General features: G+C 34.2%; 1 protein-coding gene across 1 annotated transcript in view; it reads left to right on the forward strand.

The window, feature by feature from the left end:
* Positions 1 to 236: 236 nt before the first annotated feature.
* The window catches only part of sae1 (SUMO1 activating enzyme subunit 1), a 13559-nt gene continuing 3463 nt past the window's right edge, over positions 237 to 10332 (forward strand). The window contains exons 1-6 of the mRNA XM_007552457.2: positions 237 to 475; positions 1097 to 1208; positions 1544 to 1717; positions 5417 to 5562; positions 6012 to 6111; positions 6620 to 6725. Coding sequence (XP_007552519.1) covers positions 384 to 475; positions 1097 to 1208; positions 1544 to 1717; positions 5417 to 5562; positions 6012 to 6111; positions 6620 to 6725 — 730 coding nt within the window. The 5' untranslated portion in view covers positions 237 to 383. The remainder of the gene's footprint in view (positions 476 to 1096; positions 1209 to 1543; positions 1718 to 5416; positions 5563 to 6011; positions 6112 to 6619; positions 6726 to 10332) is intronic.

Below are 10332 nucleotides of genomic sequence, written 5' to 3' on the forward strand. Positions count from 1 at the left end.
TACAGGTTCAAATCACGAAAATAAAACTTAGAGCAGAATACAATTTAAAATAAATCATTTAAATGCGCCGGTTGTGAAATCTAGGAGCTAAAAACGTCTCCAGAAAGGAAGTAAATGGAAAGAAAAGGAAGAAAAAAGACGATAGCGTTGCCACGTAACGAAGTTATTGTTTCAAGCCAGAGGGTGGCAGCAACGAACCCTGAGGTAGTTTCCCAGTTATGAAAAAAAGAAGAAGAATGTTATTGTTTCTGTCTGCTGACGTCACAATTGAGCGTCCATTCAGCGGGACACTCGGAGCATTTTGAACCGTTCGCCTGTGTTGCTGCAGAAAAGTTGATTTTGTAACTTAATTGAAGCTTTTTCAGTGACCCAGAACGGTTGATATGATCGAGAAAGAGGACCCGGTAATCAGCGAGGAGGAAGCGGCACAGTATGACCGCCAGATTCGGTTGTGGGGGCTGGATGCCCAGAAGAGGTGAGCTAGCACAGTTAGCTTTGTAGGCTAATCAGAGCAGCGGAAGGCTTCTCTTGTTTTTTTCTTCTGTTGCTACTAATCCTAGCCTCTTTGTGTAGGAATTTATCAGAAGAGGTATATTATTTACTAATGTAAGTTTAATAAATAACTTAGGAGTCTGTTCTAGTTCTGTGTTTTATTTTTAATTTTAAAGAAATTGAAAATATGTAATTTTTTGCACGTTTTTAATAAATTTAAATCTGATAAATTATTAATTTTTTACATTAAAAAATGTTTTTTTTCTTTTTTGTATGCTCCCCTTTTGTATACTCCTATGAATGATGTTAGAATCCCAAAAACAGTGGAGTCTTGATCCAAAATGGACTTACACTTCTTTTAATAAAGACATTTATTTTGTTTAATTTTGTAAATTATTTTTTGTTGTAGTTTATTGAAAATTTAGTTAAACTTTTTTTCTTATTACTGTATTTTTTAAATTATTTCATTTAGCTTGTTAGGTTTGTTATGGTGAATAATACAATTTTGTTACATTAAAACTGTCCACTCTATTCAGTGATTACACATATTTTCCAGTAACCTGACATTCTTTGTGTTTTTATTTATTTTTTGTTAATGAAACAGGCTGCGAGGGTCCCGGGTGCTGCTGGCAGGGGTAGGAGGTCTTGGAGCTGAACTGGCTAAAAACCTGATCCTTGCTGGAGTTAAAGGACTCACTTTGCTTGATCACGAACAGGTACGAACATGCTAACCCTGAAGTCGGTCTCTCAGTGAGAGATTACAAAAAAATGATGCAAATCTAGAAGTTTTTCTTAACAATTTTTGTTTTGTACAATCCCTTTGTTATGGTTCATACCTTTAGATTTGCAGTACTACTTTTCTCCACCAAATGGCAGCAGTTGCAAAAATAATTCTTAGCAAAGGTGACTAAATAATATATTTTAAATGAATATTTGAATGAACAGAGTGCCATTTGTCATTCGGGAAAGTATTTAATCTGTAGTTTGAATTAAGCTGTAAAGTTGGTAGAACAAGCCACTGTAAGTGCTGCCTGTGTGTGAATCTTCCCAGGTCTCGGAGGAGTCGTGTCGAGCCCAGTTTCTGGTTCCAGTGTCGGCTCAGGGTCAGAATCGGGCTCAGGCATCCCTGGAGCGAGCCCAGAACCTCAACCCGATGGTAGAGGTGCACGCCGACCCGGACAGAGTCGAAGACAAGCCAGACGACTTCTTCCTACAGTTTGACGCGGTGAGTGAGAACAGAAGGTGGATGGAGTCGGTCAGACATGAGCCAGGAAGCTGGAAAGTTATTTCAAAACAACAGACAACACTGAATTCAACCACAGGACTGATCTTGTGTTGCAGCACTCAGGTTGACCACTAGATGTTGCTGTTAGTCCATGTTGTGCATTAAAACCTGAACCTGTAACAATTATCACCAGAAGTTGGTGCAGCTCTTCTTCTATTTTAAACTTGAAATGCAGGCAAGAAAGTCATTAATAAACAGTGAATAAAGAAAACATGTCAAGTAACAATTTTATTTAATTTGTATTTAATTATCAAATCCAACCTTCATGAGGCAGAAAACTATCAAATTATTCCTTGTATTTTTCTCTTCTTTGTTGCAACAAAATTATCAATCACTGGTGTTTATTTTATTCTACTTGGCTGCATAAAACATCTTGCCTTATTTGAAACAATTCACAAACATTTTATTTATTCCAAAAGGGAAATTAAATGATGTTGTAACTGAGGCTGCACAATATCTAGTATATGTGTCATCAATGCCTTTGTGCAGTTTTCATATTACACAGAATTGTTTAAAGTGCAATAATTGTTCACCAATATAGGAACCTGGATTTCTCATGCTAATGTAATATTTAGTCAGTTGAGCTGAGCATAAATCATTTAATTGCATGATAAACTAAAATGAGCTCAATAATTTTCCATTTGCATGATTTATTGTTTTTCTCTTTTCTCTCTGGATGATAAAAATCCTCAGTCTGCTGCTTTGGTTGTTTTCTTTTTTTTATTTTTTTGAAGGACAATTTTGTTTACAGAGACTTAATGAATAATTTTATTTGTTCTTTCTGTTGTTTTATTTATTTATTTTGGATATTTAAAATGTCTTCCAGTTCCAGTGTTAAATGTGCATTAGAGTTTAAAGTTTCTTAAACTTTGGGAATGTTTTCTTGGATTATTAAGCCAATATTACCATTATCTTAGTTGAAAATGATCTAAAAACAATAGTTTAATTATTCATCGCAAGAACTTCTGGGACAATTTATCCTCCAGCAAAACTGATTACTGTGACAGGACTAAGCATAGATGGAAAAAGAGATACAACAAGAAAATACACATATATCACGACTAATATTGTTACGTAAGAATTTCCTCTAGCAGTCAGTGTTGCAACAAATCTGAAGAGGCCTCTGACATGTGACTGTTGCTGTATGACATGCTAACATTACACACACAGCAGTTTGTATCGTCGGTCAAAGAGCAATCCGATCAGTGGCCTCAAAACGACGCCGTGGGGCTTTTCTTCAGATTTCTGTGGCCTCTTTCTCAATGCTCTTTTCCTGACAGGTTGTCTCTGAACAAAGAGTTTAGATTCTGAATTAATGTGTTACAGCAACATTTCATTTTCCTTTGGGATCAATAAAGTGTTTTTGGATTGAATTTGACATTCTAGCACCAGAAGAGATATTAGAACTTCCTCTTTCTCTCGCTGCTCTTCATCCATGAAGGATGTTGACAGATATTCACAAACAGGCAAAATTCAGAAAGGAATGTAAACTTATTGATTCTAGTTTAGGGTTTGAAGAGAACATTGTCACAGTTTGTTTCAGTTTTATCATCCACAGCAGCACCCATCTTTGCTTCGGGATCAACAGAACTCCCACTCTGATTTTTATTTAAGTTCTATTTTTACAAACCAGATGAAGCTTCAGAAAGGTTGTTTCCATCCTCCCTCAGTTTTTCCCCAAAGCTCGTCTCCTCCTCCTGACCTTCACTTAGCACAGCGGTATCCAAACTTTTTTGCACTGAGGGCCAAAATCCCCTGGATGGAAGTCCTTACATGCCAAAATTAGCTTTTTCTCTCCATTAAAAAAACGTAAAAATCATATTATTGTGAATTATTTTTCCTTTACCTGCACCACAACAAATTAAACAAGCTTACTGAAACCAACAGAAAGTTGCGTTAATGTTTACATTTATTTAAATCTGAGTTGATTATTTTCAATTTTCTTGGTCTATAAATTGTTTTTGGTTTATTTCCAGCAGTAAAAACAATAATTTTCTTTAAATCATTTGTTGTGTGTAGCCCAGTGTGCTTTACAGTGAAGAATTGCTGGATGTTGTCATGACGTCATGCTATGATCTGCTAATGGAAAAAAAAAATCTTTCTTTGTGTTGTACATTTTCCTTTTAAGATATAAATATAGAAATCTCACCCTAAAATAATTTTTAAAAGATTCCATCTTATCTGCATCAGCTCCAGCACCGTTTTTCAACTGCAGTCAGGGGCCACACAAACTTATTCCAAGGGCCACAAATGGCCCCCGGACCACACTTTGGACACCCCCGACTTAGCATGTGCAAACCGTGTGACATATGTAACTTCAGATGTTAAGTTACTATAATAACAGTAACTTAACATCATAAGGAATGAGGACTGGGATTAAATCTGAGCACAAAACAGTAAAAATTTACATTTTGACCACAAAGTTTTTCACATGTATAGCAGCCAGTCGGAACAAAGATTTCTTCAATTCTGGCCCATTTGTGTTGTATAAACAATAACTATGTTATGGTGGTTTTTATATCAACTTAATGTTAAATGTAAATAATTTTAGACCATGACTGAAGTGGAAAAGCCTCCGACCTCCTAAACCAGAGACTGTCTGGACCCGTTAGGTTCTGCAGAACCAGCATGGTTCTTATCAGCTGTTCACAGTCCGCAGCAGCTCAGCACGCAGCGTAACTGTGTTGGATTTATCGTAATCTGCTGCAGGAGTTGTTCCCAGCTCTGCCTCCTTTAACCACCAGTTATTTCTTTTTGTCTGTAAACGGATTATATCCAGTTTTCAAACCCTGAAGTCTCCAGAATCAATCCAGACCATAGGAAAGTTTAATGTTTTACACTTTAAGAATTTAAGTTGTTTTAAGTTATTTTATTTATTTATACCTACATTGTTTTCATGTATTCCTTTATATTCAGCTTTTAATTGTAGCTTTTTATAGATTTTAATTTTAATTTATAACTTTAATGTTAATTAATTTTGTTAATTAAATAAAAAAGATAATCAGATAAACTGTTCATAATTAACTGTTTAATTATCAACAGTTATGTTAATTGTAGAATTTTTATTTTTTACTTTTACATCTTTTATTTTCAGCTTCTGATTTTTCATTTAGTTTTTCATTTATTCAAATTTTTAAATTTATTTTGTTTATAATTATCAACTGTTTATTCAAATATATTTTTATGTATTTAATTTTCTTTACTTTTAAATTTTATTTATTTTCTGCTTTTGCTTTACTTGTTTATATTTTGTTTTCATTTTCAACTTTAACATGTTAAAATTAGTTTAATTACATTTAATTGTCAACTGTTTGAGTGTATTTCATGAATTTTAAAATGTTAATGTTTATTTTAATGTTTTACTAAAAAAATTTTATTTGAGTAAAAAAAAAAAAGCTTACTCCCAATGAGTAAACTTTTCATATATATATATATATATATATATATATATATAAAACTTTTCCCAGGTTCTGTAACAGGTTTTATCCATTTTTATGGACTGAACTTGGACAAAATAAGTGACTGACATTTTATTCTGAACATCTACTATTGGGATAAAATACATAATAACTAAAATAATCTTTTCAGGACTTTAATCTCATATTTTTTCCTGATCCAATCAGCTACTTTTCTCCCCAGGTGTGTCTCACAGGTTGCTCCAGAGACCTGATGGTGCGCGTCGACCAGCTCTGCTCTCAGCACAACATCAAGGTGTTCTGTGGCGACGTCTACGGTTACTATGGTTACATGTTCTGTAACCTGGGACAGGAGCACAACTATGTGGAGTGAGTTCACCTGCACTCACCTGGGTGCTGATTGCTCAGTGGCATTAATCACAGGTTCTGCTTGAACAACTGTAGAAAAATATTAAACATTTTATGACAATATTCTCGCCGGATTACTGATTTAAAAATAATTAGATTTTTCCTAAATTTACCTTTTTTAATATAAGAAATATTACTCATTATTTTTTTATTTTTAACGGCAGTGCTAATTATAATACTTATATTCTATAATTGTATTTATTTACTGCTATTGTTAACAATAATACTAACTAGATTTAATATTTTATTTTCATTATTTAACAATAATACTAATATTATTAATGTTCTGTAATTACTGATTATATTTATTAATAATAATAATTAATGATAAATAAAATATTTATTTTATGAAACATTTTTTCTGTTGTCTTCCATTTCCTGTTAAAATGAAGAAACTGTTTTTGTTTCAGGGAGAAACCCAAACTAGTGAAGCCGACGTCCGACTCCAGCGACGGTCCGGAAGCTAAGAAAGCTAAAGTCGACCCGAATGAGACCACCATGGTGAAAAAGGTACAGTACTCAGATCCATGCTTTATTTACAAATCACATTTTATCTTTTCACATTGGTGATGTTTAACATTATGGTTTATAAAAATTAAATTTTTATGTCAAAAACAATGTTTTTTTCTGTTTCTGTCACTAAAGATCTGGTTTGTTGTATGTAGATGTTTTTATTTGAGGTAATGCAAATGTATTCCTTTACTCAAGTAAAAAAACTATCGCAGTAATTCAAAAGGGAAAATAAAATCTCTCTGGTTTGTCAAAAAAGTTCCAATGAGTAAAATCTCAGACTTGTTTTCAGATTTAAATCTTTAATCTTACATGGCTAAGAGATTCAACTTTAATAAAATATTGATTTATTTTTGTTTACAGGCATCAGTTTAGCCAGAGATTGTGCTTGTAATCAATGTGTTTCTTGCTAAAACTGCTCTGATTAGGATTTTTTCAGGCAGTTTTGTTCCTTTCTTTCTTTTTTTTAATTCAATTCAAATAATTTTTATTATTTCTCGTCAACCAGACGGCCAGTTTCTGCACGCTGAAGGCGGCTCTGGAGGTTGACTGGACCAGTGAGAAGGCCAAGGCCAGCCTGAAGCGAACGCCTGTTGACTACTTCCTGCTTCATGGTACGTATGTAATATAATTTCTTATATTTATGACATTTTAAATTAAAATCAAACCTGTAATTTACCTTATTGCTGCTTAAAGTGACTGCAGCTATGCACGGTTAATTTCTGTGAAGCTCCTCTTTTCCTGAACCTTGACTTCATATTGTGGAAAATATGATGCATAGAGGAATGCAATTTCCATTGTAAAATATGAAATGGATGGGTTTTTCTTAGCTGATATTCATCCATACGTGAAGGAGGAAGAGTTTTAATGTCACCAAGGACGACAGGAGGGTCTAAAGAAAGTACCGAAAACTGAAACTGAAAATGTGGGTGACTCTCCAGCAGCCATGATGCCCAAATCTTTGTTCCACTGACAGTTTGTAGATTATCACCTCAGCTTTGATGGGAAACTTCACATTTGAATCAGCGTTTCTCAGGAGAAAGACTGTTTGCTCTGACAAATAACCACATGTTTGTAGTTTCTGGATGTTTTTGACAGAGTTCTATCTTTCATCTTCCTGTTTTTCTCATTCTTGTCCCTCTCGTCAGCTGGCGCTCGCGGCGTCCCCGTGCACAGCGTGCTAGTTTCCATCACAGGCCGTCCATGACCAGTCATGTGCACTGAGCGTAGCGCAGCCCGACTCCCACGCTGCTACACAGTAAACCTCAACTGGAGCTGGATTTAAACTGCTTCTTAGAATAATTCAGCAGAAATTATCATTTTACAAATAATCTCAGGCTTTCGGGTCCATTTTCCCCCCATAATGCAACTAAAAGAAAACGTCTTTTTTCTTTTCCTAATCAAAAATATACATTTAGTGAACCCCCTAGTTTTAGTTGACAAAAACTCACAAAATAACAATTGAATCTGAGAAAATCTTTTTAACTGAAATTAAATTTTTGTGGGTCGCATTTTTTAAATTTTTTTAACTGAACTGAAACGCGCTGAATTCCACAGCACATCTACATGTTAAGTTGTCATAGTCAAGCTAGCATAACTGACCTACTTCCCTCTTCCTCACTATTTTCTTTCTTAATTAAAACTTTTTCTTAACCTTATTTAGTTGTTGTAGTGTTGACAATTGGTGGCACGTTTTTTAGCGTTTTTTAGCATTTAACGCGTTACGTTGGCAACATTTAACAGCTAAAAGATATGGTAGTCATTATTGGCGAGCAGCTCTTTGCGTCCAGCAGATAATTACTAGTCCAAACAAGGTGACAGCCAAAGTCTGGAGGAAAACACCAGAGTCAGTTGGTTGTTAATTTAATAAGTTCTGTTGAATATTCATTACCTAATCGATGTTTACATAATCACAATACTTTGACCTTTTTCAATTCTGCACTTAAAAATTCTTCATAATTCTTGTTATTTATAATTTCTGTTGTTTTTTTTTTGTTTATTTTGGATATTTAAAATGTCTTCCAGTCCCAGTGTTAAATGTTGATTAGAATTGAAAGTTTATTGTTGCTTGAAAATGGTCTCAAAATGACAATATTATTGTTTATCGTGATAACTTTTGGGATAATTTATCATCCAGCAAAATTTATCGTGACAGGCCTAAATTCTGTTACATTATTTTTTTTAGAATTTATTCTGTTTTATAGAAAGAATTAAATGTAAAAACTGATTGAAAATAAAACATTAACTTATCCAAACCAGGGTTATGCTCTCAGGTAATTATTTTAGCTCCTAAATTTTGATGAAATCCACCTACATTTGCCGCCTCGCCCTGTTTTCACATCACTGCACCTCAGAATAGTTTTCAGCAGTGGAAACATGAGTTGTTGTTATTTAGTGGAGGGGAGACAGGAAGCGCTGTTATTATTCCTTCTGTGTTTCTATAATTGGAGCGAGCAGTTGTTGTTTTGGGCGACCAATGAGGAAGTGGCTCTTCCTCTGTTGTAACTGTTTCCTGTCTCACTAGGAACAGTCGGCTGATCTGAACTGCAGGCTGGGTGTGTGTGTGCGCGTTTTGGGCTTTTTTTTAATTAGTCTGATTTTTATTTATTTATTTATTTTTTTTTCAAATACGTTTTTTGTTTATTTTTATTTCCTGTCCTGCAGCTTAAAGAGTCTCTGATCGGCTGACCAGGAGAAGAAAATTCAAATTTCTTTTAAACTAGAAACAAAAAAGGAGTTGATTTCAATTCAATCCTAATACCAACACAAAATGACCCACAACCTATTTTTCCAATAACAATTTTATAACAAATTATTGTTATAAAGTTCAGAATTTGGATTTGTATTGCATAAATATTTTTACGGTTTATAATTTGTTTTTGTTAAATGATTTAATTTAGGTACGCATGTTTAGGCTTGTCAATAACAAATTTTTTCTGGACGATAAATTTTCCCAGAAATTATTGCGATAAACGATAACATTGTTTTGAGACCATTTTTAGCTAATATAATGAAAATGACATAATAATGCAAGAGCATTCTATCAAAAATCAATAAACTTTAATTTCCAAACATTTGGCCAGTTTTGTGGAGGTTCAGATGGATCTGGACAATAAATCAATCACACTATCAATCACAATAGACACGTGATCAATATCAGTAGATATTACAACTGATAGAATATTCAATAATTTCAGTGAACTTTGATCACTGATAGCTTAGCTATGAGAGTTTAGCAGCTTAAACTCTCACAGCTAAGCTAAGCTAGGTTAGCTGGATCAACTAACTGTCTTATTCTTTGGTTGCTTAGCAACAACCTGCTGAGTAAGAAGCAGCTTCAAGTTCCCCTCCCCCCTCACTTTCGGTTACCTAGCAACAGCCTGAAGAGTATCAGCAGTTACACTTCATAACTGCTTAAAAAGAAAAAAACAACGGAGTGAAGTGAAAACTGGATAAAACGCGGAAGGTTTGACACAATGTCAGATATTTACAACAAAAAGCGTATTAATAATGATCAGTATCGACTGATATGAAATGCTTTTATTGTGATAAGTTCTTCAGTCACATCGTCCAGTCCTAGGTTACATATGATCTGCTTCCCTGTGGTGAGGCTCCATTTAACTCCAGATGTTGTGAAATAATTCCACATCAGAAGCTTACAAAGCCATAGAATAAGAAATAAAATCTTTTTTTTCAGCCACTTTAATCCAAGTTGACCAAATGTCAAAAGTTTCCTTTTTTAAACTGTAGAAATTCAAATTCTACAATAATTCTGAAGAATTTGAATTAATGAGTAAGAACAACATTTAATGTCCCTTTGGGATCAATAAAGTTTTTTTTATTTGAATTTGAAGTCATTTGATCTGAGCTGTAAATTAAACCAGTGGGATGAAAAAATGGTGTCCATTGTTTTTGTTGTAGATCCAGTTTTATGTGTGTCACTGCTGCTGTGTGGGCTGAGAGATACAATCATATTTCCACTTATGCTGATGATATTATATTGTGTTATGAAATTGTATTTGATTTCCTGTCAGAGCTGAATGTGATGCCATTTGTGCCAGACTTTTAACTTTCTTCTTGTAGAGTTTCTCATAAAAGGGCAGAACAGAAGTGTGAAAATGATTCATTGCCACTCGTGTGTGTGTGTGTGTGCGTGTGTGTGTGTGTGTGTGTGTGTGTGTGTGTGTGTGTGTGTGTGTGTGTGTGTGTGTGTGTGTGTGT

Source organism: Poecilia formosa, unplaced genomic scaffold (genome assembly GCF_000485575.1).
Source record: "Poecilia formosa unplaced genomic scaffold, Poecilia_formosa-5.1.2 Scaffold48, whole genome shotgun sequence".
In the NCBI taxonomy this organism is placed as follows: domain Eukaryota; kingdom Metazoa; phylum Chordata; class Actinopteri; order Cyprinodontiformes; family Poeciliidae; genus Poecilia; species Poecilia formosa.